This window comes from Lithobates pipiens, unplaced genomic scaffold (assembly GCF_037356315.1).
Source record: "Lithobates pipiens isolate NorthernLeopardFrog02 unplaced genomic scaffold, aLitPip1_a1.2 Scaffold_16, whole genome shotgun sequence".
In the NCBI taxonomy this organism is placed as follows: domain Eukaryota; kingdom Metazoa; phylum Chordata; class Amphibia; order Anura; family Ranidae; genus Lithobates; species Lithobates pipiens.
In genome coordinates, this window is record NW_027507748.1 from 99,314,118 (window position 1) to 99,336,622 (window position 22,505).

General features: G+C 44.5%; 1 protein-coding gene across 2 annotated transcripts in view; it reads left to right on the forward strand.

Moving 5' to 3' along the window:
* The first annotated feature begins 3,486 nt into the window (after positions 1 to 3,486).
* The window catches only part of NSUN3 (NOP2/Sun RNA methyltransferase 3), an 81,271-nt gene continuing 62,252 nt past the window's right edge, over positions 3,487 to 22,505 (forward strand). Inside the window, exons 1-4 of one of the 2 annotated variants that reach the window (XM_077480172.1) lie at positions 3,487 to 3,643; positions 11,807 to 12,070; positions 20,077 to 20,156; positions 20,650 to 20,993. In XM_077480172.1, the coding sequence (XP_077336298.1) occupies positions 20,738 to 20,993 (256 nt within the window). In that variant the 5' untranslated portion in view covers positions 3,487 to 3,643; positions 11,807 to 12,070; positions 20,077 to 20,156; positions 20,650 to 20,737. The remainder of the gene's footprint in view (positions 3,644 to 11,806; positions 12,071 to 20,076; positions 20,157 to 20,649; positions 20,994 to 22,505) is intronic. The other variant, XM_077480171.1, reaches the window with a different exon arrangement.

Below are 22,505 nucleotides of genomic sequence, written 5' to 3' on the forward strand. Positions count from 1 at the left end.
AAGGGGGATTATGGTGTGGGGTTGTTTTTTTTTGACCCCTTAGTTCCAGTGAAGGGAACTCTTAAATTGATATTAAAGTCTTGATTTTTTTCCTTAAAAAATAACAAACAAGTTATACTTACCTGCTCTGTGCAGTGGTTTTGCAAAGAGTAGCCTGGATCCTCCTCTTCTCAGGTCCCTCTTCTGTGATTGGCAAGCCAAATGATTGGTGAGTTGCAATATATTACATTTTGGGTTTTGGGTTTAGTACCGCTTTAAAATAGTTAATGTTCAGATTTGCTTTAACAATTTTATTGCACTTGAACAGTTGAAAACATTTCCGAGACCAACTGAAAATGATGAATTGTACATTAGAGCAGGATTTATGACCTGGTGCAGAATAATGATAAGAGGGAACACCTGGTTAGTCAGTTACCTGGAATAGAAAGGAAACTAAACACACGAGGCCTGCGACTGAGATAAAGGACAGCTGGGCAGGAACAAACATTACACACCTTCCTGGCTACCTTTCAGCTCTCAGTATTTCCGTACACTGCACTGCTTTACATGATCCTTTCTTGTAGCTCTAAAAAATTACAAAGTTGCAAACTGGGACCAGCAATCCTGTTCAGGCAAAGGCTTCACTTGTGCTAAGTATAGAAGTTCAGAAGTTTCTACTACTGCTTCCTAAATTGTTTTTTTATTTATTTTTTTGCTATTTTTGGGGGGAGACGGTCATTTTCAATGGCCTTAGCTACACCCGCGACTCACGCATTAGGCATGTGGTAGTGGTGTGACCACATTTTATTTGGGTACAGAGTCACATGACCGCACAATTGTCAGTGAAAATAATGCAGTGCAATATTGCAAAAAATGGCCTGCTCATGAAGGGGGGGGGGGGGGGGGGTAAATCTTCCAGAAGGCAAGTAAAATTGTAAGAAAAATAAAGAAAAAAATAGCCAGATCAAGGCTTGCTCTAGGTCAGTGTCAGATCTTTGACCCTAACACTAACCCTGGCACTGATCTAGATCAAGCCTTGATCTAGCTATTTATTTCTTTATTTTTCTTTCATCTAATTTCTACATTTTTGTAATGGTAAATGTCAAAAGCCAATAAAAAGGAATAGTAGTGGTGAAAAAAATAAAAAGAAACACTTGTGGGTTAGGTAGTTCTAAAGGCTCAAGGTTTTTTTAACATGCAATCACAGCCAGTGAGCCACTGAGGAGAGAGAGGGGGTGGGGCCGAGCCACAGCGCTGTGTGTGAATGGACATGCAGAGCAGCGGCTTAGGAGCAAGCCTGTTTGGGTGCCTCCATAGCAAGCTGCTTGCTCTGGGACACTTGGCAGGAGGGAGGAGCCAGGAGTGCTGACAGGGGACTCGAGAAGAGGAGGATCTTGTCTGCTCTGTGCAAAACCACTACACAGAACAGGTAAGTATGACATATTTTTCTAATAGGTGTCCCTTGTTCCTAATGCCTTCTCTCTGAAGTACAATCCAAGCGCAGATCGCTCTTTAAAGAATAAAGCTCACACGAACAAGTAAGAAGGATTTCCTCTTACTTCCTCTTTTGACTATGGGACAGGAAGTGAAAGGAAATCTTCCCAAATGGAACACAAATTGCAAACAAAATCTTAAAGCGGGGTTCCCACTTAAAAAAAAAATAATAATAATTAAACGTCAGCAGCTACAAATACTGCAGCTGCTGACTTTTAATAATCAGACATTAGCCTGTCCCAGGGTCCAGCGATATGAGGGAATCGAAGCTCCACTCGTCCCCCCCTCCGCTCGGCGGCGCCGGCATTTTAACTGTGGGTGCCCAGCTGTGCTTTCACAGCCGGGCACCCACTGCACATGCGCGAGCCAGCCACGCACTGGCCACACGATCATCTAGGACCTGTGACGTGTCCCAGATGATTGACAAGAGGGAGGGGGGAGAGGTGATCTCCCTTCCTGCACCGAAGTAAGTGACATCAGGAGCCCAGGCGCCGAAGGAGGCAGACTATGAGGGACCCCCTAGCAATAGGCATTTAGATGTGAGTAAAAAAATATTTTCTCCAAATTATTTTAACTTTTTTTAAGCACATTAAAGTGGATGTAAAAACAAAATGTTTTTTATTTTATTTTTTATGTCATAATGTAGAGTATGAGATTTCCTATCATTTGAGCCCATTCTTTCCACAAAGAGTTAATCCAGCTCTGAGCAATCCTCTTTTATTGTTCAGTCCTCCCCCTTGCTGTGAGTGACAGGTGATTTACATATCTCGTGCACTAGCCTGAGACATGCATTATTTTTTAATTCCCTCCCACTCCTTTCTTCTGCTGCTCTGCAAGGATTGGCTGTTCCACACCTCAGCATGATTTGGCCTGCTGAAGTCATGTGAGGACTTTTCTGGGTTTTGACTGGATGTTAGAGATCATAGCAGAAGTTCAGTGTAAGAAATACACAGGAGAAAATGCATGTTGATAAAGGGAGTGTAGAGGTGGGTGGAGAGTCTACTGACATCACGACTCCACCCACTGAGCCCTGGAAAACAGACCCATCCACAAAATCTGCAGTTTTTTGGGTCTCATAGCAGACAGAGGGGAGATATTTGGCAGATAAGTATACATGCAGGGGGCATGTATATCTATATCCTTCTAGATAACCAATATTGCAGTAGTTCAGAAAGGATGAGAGTGCGTTTATATCCACTTTAATAATTTTTTTATTTGGGGTGGAACTCCACTTTAAAGGGGTTGTAACCAAATGGAAAACAAATTTGTCCTAAAGTGTTACTAAACACACAACAATAAAATCAGGCTGTATATGTAGTAAAGCATGTTTGTTATTCTCACTATGGAACCTAAGTGGTTAATCCTCTGCATTGTGTAAAAAGGTTGTTTGATCCTGTCTTCTCTGACCCTCCCCTTCTTCTACTGTTCCCAATCCATCTCCTGATAGTACAGAGCCCTAGGAGGCACGCTGCACATGCTCAGTTTGGTGTGTATTGCTAGAGAGTTTGGTGCATGTGATTAGCACAGAGCCAATCACCACTGTCCAAACAGAGGGTCGGGGGTCCTGCAGCCTCATAGTACACTCAGAGGAGAATGTAAATTCCTCCTACAAGCTTTAACCAAGCACTGATAGAAGTTACAAGACTGCTATATACTGCTGATGATAAAATGTATTTAGCAGTTTATATTTACAAAAACGATTGCATTTCCATGTTCTGTGTACCGTGGGAGACCAGATATAGTGAATGCAGGGTCATGGGTTTTATTAACACTTTAAGTTCCAGGCACTCTCTTTAGGTTCCCTCTTTGCAAATCCAGGATTGTGCCCCCTGAATTTGTGTACTTCACCTTTCCCGGCTGGTCTTACACAGTGTACAGCCGCTGTACATTCAGGTCTATTCGTTTACATAAACTGGAACTTATACTGATAATTCTGGTAAATCTTCCCTCAGTAAAGATGGCGGCTCGGGTATCACAGGACACCTCACTGTACTGCACTGACCTCAGCAGACATGCCACCGGAATCAGACTACACTTCCCAGAATGCCTCCCTGCAGGAAGATTAGACCGACCAGCGTGGCGTTGTCACGTGGTGGCTCTGGTTAACCCTTTCCCGTCCGGACAGTCATGTAGACCAGGGAGGACCCCACGTGGTTTGTGCCATTAGAAGGTGAGGAGAACTTCCATGAATGAGAGGATGAGCTGGGAGCGTCATGGAGGGAGGCGTGACATGACTGATGGGGAATGCTGGGACTTGTACTTTGAAAGTTGATGAGCTGTAGGGGTTACACTGCAGTGTGTTCTGTTCTGTGCTTACCCAATATCTGTTTATTTCTAGTTGTGCTGTGTGATGACACCCTGCGGGCATTGCTTTCTTACTTTACGTGCTGCCATTGCTGAGTGATCAGCCGTGGAAACTCAGTGATGTCACACAGTGACACTTTTATATCAAACTGCTTGAAATCAGAGCTCTATACCCTGATAGCAGACACAGGAGCCATTGGGGAGATTTACGTCACTTCCTGTCCCAGTGACACAATAGGAAGTTAGAGGAAATCTGTACAAAAGAAGAGATCTAGTGTTTTAGGACTGCTTTTCCTTTGTGGCTGTCATTGCTGTGCGGTTGGCGGATCAGAGGTGATATGTTGCCTCCCAGTCTCCTTTAACCTGCCCTGTGATGTCATTTTTGCGGTGGCACCCCCTCTGGCCACCATGTTTTGTTTAAAGTAGAACTATAGGCAAAACCTTTTTTTTCCCTTTTTTGATAGAGTAAACCTTTCACACTGAGGCGTTTTTCAGGTGCTTTTGGGCTAAAATTAGCGACTGAAAAACGCCTCCCCTGCAGCCCCAATGTGAGAGCCAGAGGGCTTTCCCACTGGGGCGGAGCGCTTGCAGGACGTTAGAAAAAGTCTTACAAGCAGCATTTTAATAGCGGTGTCTACACCACTGCCCCTGCCCATTGGAATGCATGAGCACCGCTGCCAAAGCGCCTGCAAAATGATTCAGCAGCAGCACTTTTCGAGCGCATTTAACCCTTTCTTCAGCCACTATCAGAGGTTAAAAACGCCCGCTAGTGGCTGAAAATCGCCACTAAAACAAGCGTCACTTTACCGATAACGCGGAGTGGTGCCAGTGTGAAAGGTGTCTTAGAGAGGGTTACGACCTCTGTAAAATGTATTTCTGCCATCTGTGTCCTATTGCAGAGATTTCCCCTCACTTCCTGTCCCATTGTCAAACAGGAAGTGAGGGGAAATCCCTGCAAATGATGTGAAGTCGCTTTTGGGGGATTATAAAAAAAAAACGACTCAACCGCCCTCTGGCCACCCATGTGAACGAGCCCTTAGCCCCTTCCCACCGCCACCTCCCAGCCTTTTAAAAGCTTCTTAATGCCGGGAGGTGAAGGTGGGCATTCAGGTCATGTGACCGATGTGATTGGCAGTCACAGCTGTCACGTGATCAGTAAGCTCCCGATTGCAAGTGTGCATTGGGAGCTTTACGGTCCCCACAGGTGACTGTGATGGGAGCGCGCCCTCTTGGCATAGAAAAACGTTTACTTAGGGCCACATATAAGCAGCCTCTCAGCATTAACCGCTTGCCTATTGGTAGAGCGGCACGATTCTGGGCAAAATGAGAATCACTATTTTTTTGCTTAGAATAAAAAGATCACAATTCTTGCAATGTAAAATGTTTTTTTTCATTAATTAATTCATTAACCACTTGAGATCCGCGCTATAGCCAAATGACGGCTACAGCGCGGATCTCCTTTTCCGGGACTACGTCTATTGACGTAGTCCCGTGTACGAGCGGCCTGCGCGCCCCCTCTGTGATCGGCGAGTCCATGAGACTCGCCTGATCACCGATCCGTGCAAGGGGTCGATCCCGACCCCTTATCACGTGATCAGCTGTCAGCCAATGACAGCTGATCATGTGATATAACGGAGCCGGTAATCGGCTAGTATCACGATCACCGGCAGCCGTGATCGGGACATCAGTACCGATCACGGCCAGCAATGCAAGCGCCCACCTGCCCCCTGCCAGTGCCCATCTGCCCCCTGCAGTGCCACCCTAATAAAAAGTAAGTGCCCCCCGTCAGTGCCACCCAGCAGTGCCACCCAGCAGTGCCACCCACAGTGCCCACAGTGCCACCCACAGTGCCCACAATCTGCCTCAAAGGTGCTGCACCCTAGTGCCGCCCATCAGTGCCCAGCAGTGCCGCCCATCAGTGCCCAGCAGTGCCGCCCATCAGTGCCCAGCAGAGCCACCTATCAGAGCCACCTATCAGTGCCACCTATCAGTGCCCATCAGTCCCATCTATCAGTGGTACCCATCCGTGCCACCCATCCGTGCCATCTTATCTGTGCCCATCTTTGCCCATCAGTGCCGCCTTATCTGTGCCCATCGGTGCCGCCTTATCTGTGCCTATTAGTGCCGCCTTAACTATGCCTATCAGTGCCCACCAGTGTAGCCCATCAGTGCCCACCAATGCAGCCCATCAGTGCCCACCAATGCAGCCCATCAGTGCCCACCAATGCAGCCTATCAGTGCCGCCTAATCAGCGCACTTCAATGAAGGAGTCAGCAGCATTTTATAAAAGGTTTTGTCCATACATAGGAGAATGTCTGGGGGGCACTGCCATACATGTACAACCTCCGCAGACACAGCCGGGTGCTCTCCATACATCTGTGTCGTGTGGATGGCACATGTTCCTTCTGCTGAGTCTCAGGAGACATGAGCGTTTTCTTCCTGAGCCAACGCTGCCATGGCACCGAGTACCCAGCGGAGGGTGGCAGGAGACTCCCATAAGTGTGATGTCTTTCTGTTGTTTGCCTGTGTCTTAGCAGCATTACATTGGGGGCTCCTCATCGGGAGGGTGACGAGTTCAGTGAGATTTGGGAGGAGTGTAGAGTAAGTTCACCTTTACGCCAGCTTGTCAAAATGTTCCCAATTCACTACAGTGTCCCCGATATGTTACAACGCTGTGATCAATTCCCCAGAAAAAGGCCCACCTCCTCATCTTCTGACACCATTGTCCTCCCCAGTCGAGATGGTAGGAGGCACCCAGTGGCGGATGTGTATGAACAAGCATTTACTGGCCTCCCTCCCCAACCCACTGTCTCTCGCAACTCAGTGACCACTCTGTGCGTACTTACTCCTCCTGACCCCTGCACTCTATGGGATACTTACTCCTCCTGACCCCTGCACTTTGTGTGATACTCCTCCTGACCCCTGCACTCTGTGCGATACTCTTCTTGACCCCTGCACTCTGTGCGATACTCCTCCTGACCCCTGCACTCTGTGCGATACTTACTTCTCCTGACCCCTACACTCTGTGCAATACTCCTCCTGACCCCTGCACTCTGTGCAATACTCCTCCTGACCCCTGCACTCTGTGTGATACTCCCTCCTCCTGACCCCTGCACGCTGTGTGATACTTACTCCTCTTGACCCCTGCACTCTGTATGATACTTACTCCTCTTGACCCCTGCACTTTGTATGATACTTACTCCTCCTGACCCCTGCACTCTGTATGATACTTACTCCTCCTGACCCCTGCACTCTGTATGATACTCCTCCTGACCCCTGCACTCTGTATAATGCTCCTCCTGACCCCTGCACTCTGTGCGATACTTACTCCTCCTGACCCCTGCACTCTGCGATACTCCTCCTGACCCCTGCACTCTGTATGATACTTACTCCTCCTGACCCCTGCACTCTGTGCGATACTCACTCCTCCTGACCCCTGCACTCTGTGCGATACCCACTCCTCCTGACCCCTGCACTCTGTGCGATACTCACTCCTCCTGACCCCTGCGATACTTACTCCTCCTGACCCCTGCACTCTGTGCGATACTTACTCCTCCTGACCCCTGCACTCTGTGCGATACTCCTCCTGACCCCTGCACTCTGTGCGATACTCCTCCTGACACTTGCACTCTGTATGATACTCCTCCTGACCCTTGCACTCTGTATGATACTCCACCTGACCCCTGCACTCTGTGTGATACTCACTCCTCCTGACCCCTGCACTCTGTGCGATGCAATACTCCTCCTGACCCCTGCACTCTGATACTTACTCCTCCTGACCCCTGCACTCTGCACGATACTTACTCCTCCTGACCCCTGCACTCTGCACGATACTCCTCCTGACCCCTGCACTCTGTGCGATACTCTTCCTGACCCCTGCACTCTGTGCGATACTCACTCTTCCAGAGCCCTGCACTCTGTGAGATACTCCTCCTGACCCCTGCACTCTGTATAATGCTCCTCCTGACCCCTGCACTCTGTGCGATACTTACTCCTCCTGACCCCTGCACTCTGCGATACTCCTCCTGACCCCTGCACTCTGTATGATACTTACTCCTCCTGACCCCTGCACTCTGTGCGATACTCACCCCTCCTGACCCCTGCACTCTGTGCGATACCCACTCCTCCTGACCCCTGCACTCTGTGCGATACTCCTCCTGACCCCTGCACTCTGTGCGATACTCCTCCTGACCCTTGCACTCTGTATGATACTCCTCCTGACCCTTGCACTCTGTATGATACTCCTCCTGACCCTTGCACTCTGTATGATACTCCACCTGACCCCTGCACTCTGTATGATACTTACTCCTCCTGACCCCTGCACTCTGTGTGATACTCACTCCTCCTGACCCCTGCACTCTGTGCGATGCAATACTCCTCCTGACCCCTGCACTCTGATACTTACTCCTCCTGACCCCTGCACTCTGATACTTACTCCTCCTGACCCCTGCACTCTGCACGATACTCCTCCTGACCCCTGCACTCTGTGCGATACTCTTCCTGACCCCTGCACTCTGTGCGATACTCACTCTTCCTGACCCCTGCACTCTGTGAGATACTCCTCCTGACCCATGCACTCTGTGCAATGCTCACTCTTCCTGATCCCTGCACTCTGTGTGATACTCACTCCTCCTGACCCCTGCACTCTGTGTGATACCTATTTTTGACCCCTGCACTCTGTGAGTTACTTCCTGACTGCTGACCAATTTTTTCAGGGCAGATTAAAAATGTTATTTTGTGGGTGTGGCTACGAAGAAGGGGTGTGTGGTTTTGTGGGTGTGGTTATAAAAGTTTTGGCGGTTAGCAGAATGTCCATGGATTGTATTTTTCAAATCTGGTCACCTTACATCCTGGCCTCACACACATTACAGCCCCATAGACTTCTATGGAGCTCTCTTCCTTCATCTCCAGCCATGACCACAGGCTCATTGAGGTGTGTGGGGCTGTAATGTGCAGGCGCAGTCAGGAAAGTGAGACTTGCTGAAGTCACAGCCATTCGATTGAGGTAAGTATACATCTGTGGGAGGAAAGGGTGGGGCAAAAAGAATAGGTGCTCATTGTCTTACACTGCACTTTCAAATGTCAGCAGTGCCAGTACTGGAAGGTGACCTGGTATCAGCCTCTTGCAGTCCCTGTACAGCAAAGCTGGAATATGAGAGGAAAGAGCAGTACAAGGAGCCAATTAGTTCATGTGCCGACAAGAAGCATGCTGATAGGAGGAGAAAGCAGAGTGACAGGGAGGTGAACTCATCACCGTGGTGTTTCTTCCTTATCAGTCACAGGCTGGGGTGGGTCCAGGATGATCTGGGTTTAGAGAAAAGGAGTTGGATGATACTGGCCATGTTACTGAGGCCACCTAGTGGCAGAAACGAAGCACTGCAGGGGAAATCTCTGGCATGAAAGTGAATATTGTAACAAACAAAAAAAAATATTTTTTTATTTTATCTTTTATTAGGCTATTAATTTTTATCCAGTTATACATTTTGTACTTGATTCACCGGGGTGCAAAGGCAGTAGGCAGTAGACCCCTAATGTCTTCTTTAAGGGAACCTGTCTTATACGGTATGCGGGGTCCATTAGCTACCTATGTGATAGACATAGAAATGACAAAACAAATATAGTAACACACTGTAAAAAAGTAAAGAAACATCAATGTTTACAAGAACATGGCAATGCACAGCCATTCACTTGTATGGCAGGCTGCACACGGCACATGCAGCTCCCTGGAATCAGGAAAGTGTCAGGAAATTACGACAGGCATTTAAAATCTAAATACTGTAATTCTATTGTTATGTATTACAGAGATAAAAGAGCCATGTTTTCAAAACCTCGGCATCCCAGCGTGCCGTAGGATGTAGCAAAGCTCTGCCTTTCCTGCTCTACTTTGTGTTGGAAGACTTTGAACATTGTGTGCAGATATAGACGCCTGCTGATTACTGTGTATTCAAACCAGATCAAATACATATAAAGTATTATAATATAGTTGGTGCAGCGGTATAATTACTTTGACCGATAAAATTACAATAAGTATATGCTGTAAATAAAAAACGTAAAAAAATAAAATGCTACAAAAGGTGCGAATAGGGAAAAGTTACATGAAAGAGAAATTATAATATAAGCATTGTGAAAAAAAAAATACACTTTTCCTTAAAGTAAATACAATGTGATATGTTGTTGTTTCCACATAGAAGTCAACCGATTATCGGAGGCTGATCTTCACCTTTTTTGAAGCATCGTTATCAATCACAAACTTATCGATGTTACCGATATTGCTTGAAGGGGTTGTAGCGGGTGATGCCTGCAGCTGCAAGTATCACCAAGGTAGCGTTCTTTCGATGGGACAGTCAGCTTTCTTGTGATGACAACCAATGCGGCTCAGCAGCCGCTTGGCTGTTATTACAAGCAGCGTCAGGGGGCATCCAATCTGCTGCTCCACCGGGGCTCCCGTCCCCCCCCCCCGGGAGGGCCGAACAACCAGCCGCCACATCCGCCAGATGGCCGGAGACCCGGAAAAAAGTCAGATCAGCTTTGTTCAGGTCTCGGATCTAGTAACCTGGAAGCAATGTCATGACATCACTACTGGATTAATGACATCCTAAAGGCACCAAAAAAAAAAAAAAAAGTAGAAAGTATTCAAGAACTCCGATCTTGACGTTTTGAATACTTTCACGTGCAGAGGAGGGGTTTGGGGTCCCAGATCCCTCCATAAAGAGTACCTGTCACTGTCTGTTACTGTCACAAGGGGTTTACATTCCTTGTGACAGCGATAACAGTGATTAAAAAAAAAATTAAAAGGACAGTGTAAAAATAAAAAGTTTAAATCTACACAATATCAGCTCCTGATATTGGCTGTCTGCCTGAAAGGCAGCCAAGAATCGTTATTGGCCCTGAAAAAATTATATTGGTCGACCCCTAGTTCCACATTTTCAAACTATACTCTTCTAAGGCCATCACTAGGGATAAGCCCGATGTTCGACTCGAACATCGGATGTTTGCCGAACAGTGAACAATATGTGGTGTTTGCGGCAATTTCGAAAGCTGCCGGAACACCGCTAAAGTCTATGGGACACTAACATGAAAAATCAAAAGTGCTAATTTTAAAGGCTTATATGCATGGTATTGTCATAAAAAGTGTTTGGGGACCTGGGTCCTGCCCCAGGAGACATGTATCAATGCAAATATTTTTTTTTTTTAAATGTCTGTTTTTTCAGGAGCAGTGATTTTTTCTTTTTTTATGCATAAAGTGAAACAATAAAAAAGAAATATTCTTTTAAATATCGTGCCTGGGGGGTGTCTACAGTATGCCTGTAAAGTGGTGTATTTTCCCCATGTTTAGAACAGCACCACAGCAAAATTACATTTCTAATGGAAAAATTGTCATTTAAAACTGATCGCGGCTGTAATGAATTGTTGGGTCTCGGCAATATAGATCAAACTCACTGAAAAAAAGAGCAAGTACTGGTACGTGATTGTGCCTAGCTGTGCCATTCTATATGTGCAGGAGGCGGTCCTTAAGTGGTTAAAAATGATTAACATGTTGAGGGGGAGAAAGGAACCAGGAAAGGAAAATATAAGCAAATCAAAGTTCAGCATTCTGCTAAGAGAATCAGAAATGAGATCAGGAGACAGCCAGGAAATATATGAGCTAATTAGGGGTTAATATAATAATAAATGATAAGAGAACTCTATTAGAAGGGTAATTATATAGTCAGGTTGAAAAAAGACACAAGTCCATCTAGTTCAACCAAAAATAAAATAAAAACAATTCAATCCCATATAGTAATAGAATGCTTTAATATCCCTATTCCCATTCTATTCCATTCTGCAAATGACAGAAGGATAATAAACTGAGCTGAAGTATAAGTACATTTATATATCTGTCATACTTATTTTTTACATTTATAAATAAAAGTTAAGTTTTATTGGTTTGGGCTTGATGTGTGAGCCGCACTTCCTATTTGTATTGATAAATTGGATAATTTCCCTCTGACCTTCAAGTCTAATAATCATCATTTTTTTTTCTCTGCAGCTCCAAGTTTTACACAGCCCTGCTGAACATGACAGCGAAGTTTGTTTCTGGAGGGATCGCTGGCAATGCTCTGGTCATCGGGGTCCCCAGTGCAAAGCAGATTTTGGCCAGGATGTCTCGGTGACCATCAAATTACTGTTCGCATTTTGTATTTTTTCTCTGCGATCAGATGGGGCGATTTAGGAAACAGATCTGCAGATTTGTCCTAGATTACTTTGATCAAGCGTATTCAAAAGAACTTGGAGACCACTGGCATACTGTCAGGTAAGTAAAGTGCACTCAGAGCAGAACTACACTACATATGGGTAACCACAAACCAAAAACACAATTTAATCCATTTTTAACCACTTCAGCCCCGGAATATTTTACCTCCTTCCTGACCAGAGCACTTTTTACAATTTGGAACTGCGTCAATTTAACTGACAATTTGGTGGTCATGCAATGCTGTACCCAAACAAAATGTGCGTCCTTTTTTCCCCACAAATAGAGATTTCTTTTGGTGGTATTTGATCACCTCTGCACTTTTTATTTTTTGCACTATAAACAAAAAAAAGTGTCAATTTTGAAGAAAACAAAACAATATTTTTGCTATAATAAATATCCCCCATTTTTTTTAAAACACATTTCTTCATCAGTTTAGGCCAATATATATTCTTCTACATATTTTTGGTAAAAAAAATCTCAATAAGCGTATATTGATTGGTTTGCGCAAAAGTTATAGCGCCTACAAACTATGGGAAAGTTTTATGGCATATTTATTATTATTTTTTACTAGTAATGGTGGTGATCTGCAATATTTAGCGGTACTGCGACACTGTGACGGACAGATAAGACACTTTTTTTAACAAATTTTTGGGACCATTGATATTTATACAGCAATCAGTGCTATAAATATGCACTGATTACTGTGTAAATGTCACTGGTAGGGAAGGGGTTAACACTAGGGGGCGATCAAGGGGTTAAATGTGTGTTCCCTAAATGTGTTCTAACTGTAGGGGGGATAGGACTGACTGGGGGAGGAGACATATTGTTGTTCCTACTTGGTAGGAACAAATGATATGTCTCCTCTCCCCTAACAGAACAAGGATTTTTTTTACACACACAAATCCCCATGCTGGCTCTCATGCACGTGATCGTGCCCGCTGGCCACGTGCAGCAGGTATGTGCCCTTTGAAGGCTCTTAAAGGGGAAGACATATCGTATTGGGTTTCGCCCAGTGGTGCCATTCTGCCACAGTATATATACGTGAGCCGGTCAAGAAACGGTTGATATTCAAAGTAAATTCGCCCATCCATCCATGTCTCTATGCTTTATTTTGCTGACAGATCACTTTGAAAAACTTCCCCTGTTATTTCTGGCCATGGCTATCTTGAGTGCAGATGATTCATGTAGCGTTTACTTTCCAGAATCCATCTGTTCTTAGCTCAGGCGCACAAGAAGGGGGGCGTGATTAGCTGAGAAAACCCCTTTTTCCCCTCTTGAAGACCCCTTGGATGTATGACATCATTTGCCTAGGCCTAGAAACCAGGAAGTACCTGATAAAATAAAAAATAAATAAAAAATGTAATGATACTTTTCTAGCTACCGTATATACTCGAGTATAGGTCGATCCGAATATAAGCCGAGGCCCCTAATTTACCACAAAAAAACTGGGAAAACTTATTGACTCGTGTATAAGCCGAGGGTGAGACATGCAGCAGCTACTGTTACAGCTTAAAAGAGTGGAAAAGAGGGTCAACAATGCCCATCTGCAGCTGCATACCTCCCTGTGTCCCTCCCTGTGTCCCTCCCTGTGTCCATCCCTGTGTCCATCCCTGTGTCCCGTCCATCCCTGTGTCCATCCCTGTGTCCATCCCTGTGTCCCGTCCATCCCTGTGTCCATGCCTGTGTCCCGTCCATGCCTGTGTCCCGTCCATGCCTGTGTCCCGTCCCTCCCTGTGTCCCGTCCATGCCTGTGTCCCGTCCCTCCCTGTGTCCATCCCTGTGTCCCGTCCCTCCCTGTGTCCATCGCAGCCTACCTGTCTCTTTGCCTTCTGCAGCCTCTGTGTGCCATGCCGCACCTCTCCTCCTCGTCTGACAGACGGCGGCCATTCCACTGTTCAAAAGCCGCGCCTCTCTGTCTGTGATAGGCGGAACACTCAATTTCCCAGCAGTCAGTGTTCCGCCTATCACGGACATCCTCTCATCCTCGTCCGTAGTATGAGAATGAGCGGATGTCCGTGATAGGCGGAACACTGACTGCTGGGAAATTGAGTGTTCCGCCTATCACAGACAGGGAGGCGCGGCTTTTGAATAGTGGAATGGTCGCCGTCTGCCTACCTGATCTGCGTCACTCGAGTATAAGCCGAGGGGGGCACTTTCAGCCTAAAAAAAGGGGCTGAAAATCTCGGCTTATACTCGAGTATATACGGTATTTATTAATATTAGCAACATGAGGATTTAAAATAGGTGGTGTTGACTGAAAAAGTAAAGTTTCACTTTAAATTATAACACTATTTCCACTTTAAAGCAGGACTAAGCTGTATCTGAGCACCACAAACTGAAAATACTATGTAATTAATTTTTAATATGCAATGTAAGTTCACCCATCCATCCATGTCTCCATGCTTTTATTTTTGATGAGAAATCACTTTGAAAAACACTCCCTAGCACAGGGATATGCAATTAGCAGACCTCCAGCTGTTGCAAAACTACAAGTCCCATGGGGCATAGCAAGACTCTGACAGCCACAAGCATAGCACCCAGAGGCGTGATGGGACTTGTAGTTTTGCAACAGCTGGAGGTCCGCTAATTGCATATCCCTGCCTTAGCATTTCTGTCTGCGGCCCTCTTAAGTATCAATGAGTGGTTCATGATGTTTTTTCTTCATGGAATCCACTTGCCTTTAGCTCAGGCATACAGGCAGGGGGGCATGCTTATCTGAGAAAGCTCTTCCTCCAGACGAAATAAAAAAATGCAAGACTCCTGGAATATAAGAGATCATTCTGGCCTAGGCCAGAAACTGGAAAAAAAACCTGAATCAATAAAAAAAAAAGGTTGAAATGAGTAAATAAAATATAACTTCCTATCTATTTGCTGAAGCTAGCAGCTTAAGGGTTAAAAAGTAGTTAAAGCTGAACTGTGGGCATAACCTTTTTCTTTATTTTGGATAGAGAAAGGGAGGGTCATAACCCCTGTTATGCCGCGTACACACGACCGGACTTAGGTCCGACAGACTTTCAACGGAGTTCTGACGGAGTTCTGACGGACTTTCCGAATGAACGGACTTGGCCACACACAATCACACCAAAGTCCGACGGATTCGAACGTGATGACGTATGACTGGACTAGAATAAGGAAGTTCATAGCCAGTAGCCAATAGCTGCCCTCGCGTCGGTTTTTGTCCGTCGGACTAGCATACACACGAGCGGATTTCTCGGTAGGAACTGGGTCCGGCGGAGTTCTGTCGGAAAAATTTGAAACATGTTCCATTTCTAAAGTCTGTCAGACTTTTGCAAATCAAAAGTCCGTTGCAGCCCACACACGATCGAATAGTCTGCCGGAATCATTCCGTCGGACTTTTGATGTTGAAAAGTCTGGTCGTGTGTACGGGGCATCAGTTTATTTTTTGCTATCTGTGTCCAATTGGGGGGATTTGCCTTCACTTCCTGCCCCATAGCAAAACAGGAAGTGAGAGGAAATCCCTGAAAATTAAGGGAATCCCTAGGGGACCCCCGCCAGATCACCAGAACTAGTGTCCACATTGGAAGGTTTCCCTTCTATTACTTTTCTGGGGACAACCAAAAATTTGGGATTTTCTTTTACTTTCACTTTCAACAATAATGGTAAACACGGGAAAAATCGAAAGAGTGAATCTCCTTAATGGGGGCACAGATAAAAATAAAAACTGACAGGCGTTCTAATCCCTCTCCGATCAATCCAAAACGAAAAAAAAAGTATTGATTTTAGTTGTACTTTAATGTTGATTTAGTTCCACTTTAATCATCATCAGTTATGCATTAGGGAAGCCGGATGTTGGTCTGAAAGGCTGAACTAACAGATAGGAAAAGAAGGCTCTGCAGCAGTGGTTCTCAGCCTGGGACGGTTAGGGGTACCCGGAATAATTGAATACTAGTTGGAAAAAAAAGGCAGTGGCATAACATGAAAGTGTTGCTTTGTCGCAAAGCGATATTAGGTGGTGACCGTGCAGGCTTTGATGGGCAGTAGACTTGTGCACAACGGAAAATTTTGTTTAGTTTCGTGTCTTTCGTAAAATACATAATTTTCTTCTGTTATATTCGTTATGTTACGTTAATACGTTTTCAGATAATTCGTTATTATTCGTAGAGTGTCGAATTCATTCGTTCGTATTCGTTGAAATTCGCTGTTTATGTATGTATAGACATTCGTGATAATGATTCGTAGTTGGAAAGTCATTTGTTTATTGAATCTTTTAACACACACAATGACAACGTCTCTTCTCCTCGGCTCAAATACAATACAACACCCTTCTAACTCAGTTCTCAGAAATGCACTTTGCCAGTAATCCAACCTCCGGCACAAAATGAATTAGCTGATTGGACTATAAGATTTACTTTGAGCTGACCTTTTGTTTCATTAGATCTTTAAATAGTTTACCAAATTCATTCGAATTCATTCGTTATATTTCTTTCGTATTCGTTGTTATTCGTTATTTTTTTATTCAGACATTCGGATGCATTTGAATGTCCGAAAGATGCAAAATTCGGCCGAATTCCGATTAGTTATGAAACGAATTGCACAAGCCTAATAAGCAGCATACATGAAAACTTACCAGGAATCACCTGGTAATACCGGCTTTTTGATTCAGCTACTAGCTCTCCAGGCTTAACGTGAAATGTCTGGTGCCTGCAATGTCTGTAAACGGTGAAGTCACTCATGTAATTCAGTCTGTCAGCACCAGAAATGTCAATAGAGCAGAGTGCTGATGCTGGGAAGGAGGAAAGAGCAGGGAGAAGGTGTGGGCTGTGCTCTCTCCTCCTCCTGTCCTAGCACCTCGGTCTCCATTATGTCGACAAGGAGGGGCCCCACCTCTTTCTGTGACTGTGTCAGCTAAACACACTTAGGACCCAGGAGATCCTGACTCCTGCATTACTTAACTCCTGCACTCTGTGCATTCCTAACTCCTGACTCCTGCACTCTGTGCATTCCTAACTCCTGACTCCTGCACTCTGTGCATTCCTAACTCCTGACTCCTGCACTCTGTGCATTCCTAACTCCTGACTCCTGCACTCTGTGCATTCCTAACTCCTGACTCCTGCACTCTGTGCATTCCTAACTCCTGACTCCTGCACTCTGTGCATTCCTAACTCCTGACTCCTGCACTCTGTGCATTCCTAACTCCTGACTCCTGCACTCTGTGCATTCCTAACTCCTGACTTCTGCACTCTGTGCATTACTAACTCCTGACTCCTGCACTCTGTGCATTACTAACTCCTGACTTCTGCACTCTGTGCATTACTAACTCCTGCACTCTGTGCATTACTAACTCCTGACTCCTGCACTCTGTGCATTACTAACTCCTGACTCCTGCACTCTGTGCATTACTAACTCCTGACTCCTGCACTCTGTGCATTACTAACTCCTGACTCCTGCACTCTGTGCATTACTAACTCCTGACTCCTGCACTCTGTGCATTACTAACTCCTGACTCCTGCACTCTGTGCATTACTAACGTCTGACTCCTGCACTCTGTGTATTACTTACTTCTGACTCCTGCACTCCGTGCATTAGTTACGTCTGGAGCCCTGTACTCTGTGCATTACTTAGTCTGGAGCCCTGCACTCTGTGCTTTACTTATTCCAGACCCCTGCACTCTGTGCTTTACTTACTCTGGAGCCCTGCACTCTGTGCATTACTTACTCCTGACTCCTGCACTCTGTGCAATACTTACCCCCGGCCCCTGTGCTCTGTGCATTACTAACTCCTGATCCCTGCACTCTGTGCATTACACACTCTTGGCCCGGAGCAGTGTGGGTTTAGGTTTTATTTACTTTACACATTTAACCTCCCTGGCGGTATGATTCGTTCTGGTTTTAGGTGCTGAAAGCGGTACAATTATCTTGCATGGAAATCTGGCGTTTTTTTTTGTAGTCCTGTAATTCTTAGGAATAACTCTTAAATATGTTCAAACCAGAGTCTAGCAGACATCCCGGTATGATAAAGTTTATAATATAAAAAAGAATAATAAAAATTATTCAATAATGTAATCAAATCCTAAAACACTGAAAAAGGGACACTTTTTGGTTGCTATGGACAATCTCCAAATTCCAGGCAGAAAAAACAGTATTTATAATATAAAAGTGCATGCAGGGCACTGCACAGACCACTAGGGACAAAGGGGTGTGTAATTTTTTATACAGTACTGTAATCTGTAAGATTACAGTACTGTATGTGTTTTGTGTCTTTTTACTTTTTTGAATTTGGCGCCGATCTCCGCTCCCGTGCGCTGTAACGCCGCAGGGAACGGAGCTCGGCGGCATTCGGCACTGTGAATCGAGCGGAGGACAGCTCGATCACACAGCGCGGGGGACATCGCTGGATCCAGGGGACAAGGTAAGTAACTTCTCCCTGTATCCAGCGATGCGATCCCGAGTCTGGCTCGGGGTCACCGCTTATGATAGTAAAATCCCAACCCGAGCCAGACTCGGGATCACCGCCAGGGAGGTTAAGACCCTCCACAGTGCATTTTGGTTACATCTACCATTTGGTGCAGGGCTCCAGCTTACTTACTGTTTTGGGGAACAATTTATGGAAATAGGCCAAGGTATACGCATGTGAAAAAAAGCTTGGAAAACACTACTGTACAGCATCCTGGTGCCAGATAACATGAGCAACTGGGGCCTTGACATCAGCTTTGTTTTAAAGTGGACCTATTTCATGAATGTGGCCAAAATCCTACAGGTCACCGAAGCACTAAGTATTTCAAGTCAATGGGAATCGTGGAGCTCCTATTGTTTTGTGAGAGTTTGGGAGACCCAATACAAATGTGAATGTTTTTGGAGCAATTTTTTATAGCACAAGTCATTAGGCTGCTGGATCTTGCATGCATAGAGAAGAGCGTAAAATCAGATTCTTCCAAACTCTATGCAGATGGTGCCCTTGTGGGTCTTAAACCTATAGAGTCTGACAGTAATGCTGTGAAGGTACTTCCCTACTTAATTGCAGTCCACCCAATGTACAGTATATTTATTTATTTATATAGCCATAGCAATGTTTGCAGTACTATAAAGAGGATATAGAACCAGTTATAAAGGAATAAACTTGCACGCTACTATGTGTAATTTTATCTTTATAAAAATATAAACCTATGGTGAAAATAGTCAAAATAAACTCGGAAAAGGAAAAGGAAAAAATATATAATGTATAGTGACCATGAATTAGCTGCAACCACTTGGTAGTGTACCCAAAAAAATGACGTAATCAAATGTAAAAGGAAGAAGTAAGAGTGGTGCACTTATTCAGCAACGTGCCATGAATTAATATACTTAAAAAATGAACATGATAAGTATCCAAAAACATACAAATTAATAAATATGAATAAAAGTCCAACTAAAGCCCAATGGTGGGAGTCAGTTCATATAGAGATAAGAATCTCATAGGAGTAACACGATAGAAGAAAAAACAGAGAACACATCAATCCAAACATCGACTGTTATATTTATGAATTGGTCGCTCCCCTCCAAAAATGACCCAAAGGTCAAACAAAGAACAGCCATGTAAAAAGTAAAATATTGCACTATGGCTGTTCTTTGTTTCCTTTGTGCGCCATTTATACAAGAAGTGCCATTTCATGGAGTGAGCTGTTTTCTCTTCATATGGAGCTTCCTAAGCTGTTTTGATACCAAGATCTGGACGTAGTTCTTCGTCTTCGCTTGGGACCTGGATGTCTCTACAGATCCATCAGCAGGATATCTGATGAGCCTTGTTTGACCTTTGGGTCATTTTTGGAATGAATGGAGCAGCAGTTTGACCTATAGCGCCTGCAAAACACCCTCGGTGTGAAAGGGGTCTAACAGTCTATTTTTTTGGATTGATGTGTTTGTTGTCTGTTTTTTCTTCTATCAAGTTATTCCTATGAGATTCTTATCTCTATATGAACTGACTCCTACCATTGGACTTTTAGTTGGACTTTTATTCACATTTATTTATTTGTATGTTTTTGGATACTTATCATGTTCATTTTTTAAGTATATTAATTCATGGCACGTTATTGAATAAGTGAACCACTCTTATTTCTTCCTTTTACATAGGATCTAGAACCAGTCATCGCAGTCACTGCCCTTGGAGATTTTTCAGTGCCACACTATGGTCATACAGCCATAAACACATGGTACGAATCACATTCATTCATTCCTATGCTTTGAAACACATATCCATCATTGTGCACATGTGTAAGTATATGTTTTTCTGGCCATGAACTTGCCTTTTACTATATTCCTATGTGTTATTTCACAATAAATGTATGTGCAGATGATTATTGTATCTCAAGATCCTTAAATTGGAGTTCTAGCCAATACTGTTCTCATTAGGTTTGGATGGAATAGTGAAGGCTTGTCAGATTTTAATGCTGGCCTTGCCCCTGTTGGGGAAATTTGCACTTACTACTTGTCCCCACTGCCACACAGGAAATTATAAGAATCTCCAAATGGCGACATAGACATCAGTATAAAGTTGCCTGAGTTCCTTTCCCGCAGGATATGTCCCCCAGGGGTACAGACAATAGTGAAATCCTGATGTTTGTTTAAACCCTTCCCAGCTCTATCCAAAAAAATAAATAAATTGAGTTGCACAATAAATTGCCTTTTGCTTTTTCTTGTCTGCAGGGAGGTGCTCACAGATCCTGGGCTCTGGCAGTATGCTGTGCTGCTAAATAATTACCAGAACACTGTGGAGACGGAGAATCATTTGCTTATGCTGGGATACCATAAACTGTTCAGTGACAACTTTCCTAACAAGCAAAAACTGATAAAGTGCTATATTAGTAAGAAACCTGGAAAGTTTCCTTCTCAGCGACATCAGAGTGGAAAGATCAAAGACTACTATATACTCAATGCCTCATCACTTCTCCCAGTTCTAGCGCTAGATATTAAGGATGGTGAGATGGTCTTGGATATGTGCGCTGCTCCTGGTGGAAAGTCTGTAACACTTCTGCAGTGTGCCTCACCAGGTAAATGCCATTGATTAATATCTTTATTACTGTAATTATTTTCTCCTTGTTCAGAGACTTGAGACGTGCCATAGGAGATTATCAGAGGCTGAGCATATAACGCAGGAGATTGCCAGTGACTGGGTAAATGCCCCAGGATACAGTCAGAGACTAGGGACAATCTGCAGGAGATGGCCAGAGACTGGGGGCATGCCACAGGAGAAGGCCACTGACTGGGGACAATCCACAAGAGACAGTTGGAGACTTGGGACATGCCACAATAGATGGCTAAAGACTGGGGATGGTCAGAGACGGTGGACATGCAGCAGAAGACAATCAGACAGTGGACATGCATCAAGAGACAGACAGAGACTGGGGACATGCCACAGGAGGCAATCAGAAATTGTAGGCATGCAGCAAGAGACAGCCAGATACTGGGGGGTTGGCTCCTTGTTTTTAGTGCAAGGTCTGTCTGCTCAAAGGAGAACTCCAGGCAAAAACTTTTTTTCTATGCCCTTGTTGCTGATCTCCTACCTTCACCAACTATGGCATCCATCTTTTGAGCTCAGTAGTTTGTCTGTTATAGCCTGATGATTTTCAAGAAAACCCTTAATCCCCAGGGGTTTCCTGTTTGTAAGATCGGTGGCTCCTATTCCTCCTGTACCCTCAGCCACGGGTCTTGGCACTTCCCATTTGTAATCCTATCTACAGCAAGCAGATATGTACATCCGTCCCCGCTTGCTGTAGTGGGCGGAGGGGTCCCACCTCCTGGACCGGCATTCCCTGCTGCACTTATGGCCACTGATAAGCTGCACTGATGGGCACAGGCTGCAATGATGAGGCTGAACTTATAGGCACTCCCTGACACATATTTTTAGCTTATGTTAGCTCATGTGTCAGGAAAATTTCTCAGTAGTGACTCGTGCTGATAACAGAGGAACAAAGAACCAGAGAGAAATGACAAGTAGGCCCCATTCACACTTGAGTGTTTTGTAGCTTAAAGCCTGCAGCTACAAAACGTTGGAGGGGAAAAAAATCTATTATTCTAAATAGAGATGGTTCACAACTCCACTCCATGTCACCTGAAGCCAAACGCCAGAAGCTCAAACAATTTCTGGACCCTTTTTTGTCACTCAAATGGGGCAGATTTGGGCGTTTTTCTTCTTTTACTTCGTATCCTTGACTCAAGTACATCCTTATTTAAAAAATTTCAGATAATTAATAAATGAGTTGGACCTCAAATTTCAGCACCTAAAATCATACATGTAATGTCAGACTAACATTATAGTTTAATGTACACCAACAATATTGCGCAAAAGAAAAATTGAAAAAAAGAATAGAAGAATATAAAGAAATGTATATGATGAGCAGCCAACACGCTAAAACTAGGGATTTTTTTAGCTGGAAAATCGGTCAAAAATGTAGTGCAAGCGCTCAACCTATATACACTTCTTATAGTGCTACAAAATGATATATGCTCAAATGTATATATAAAATTACCCAAAGGGAAAAAGTGAATACACTGTTATAAAA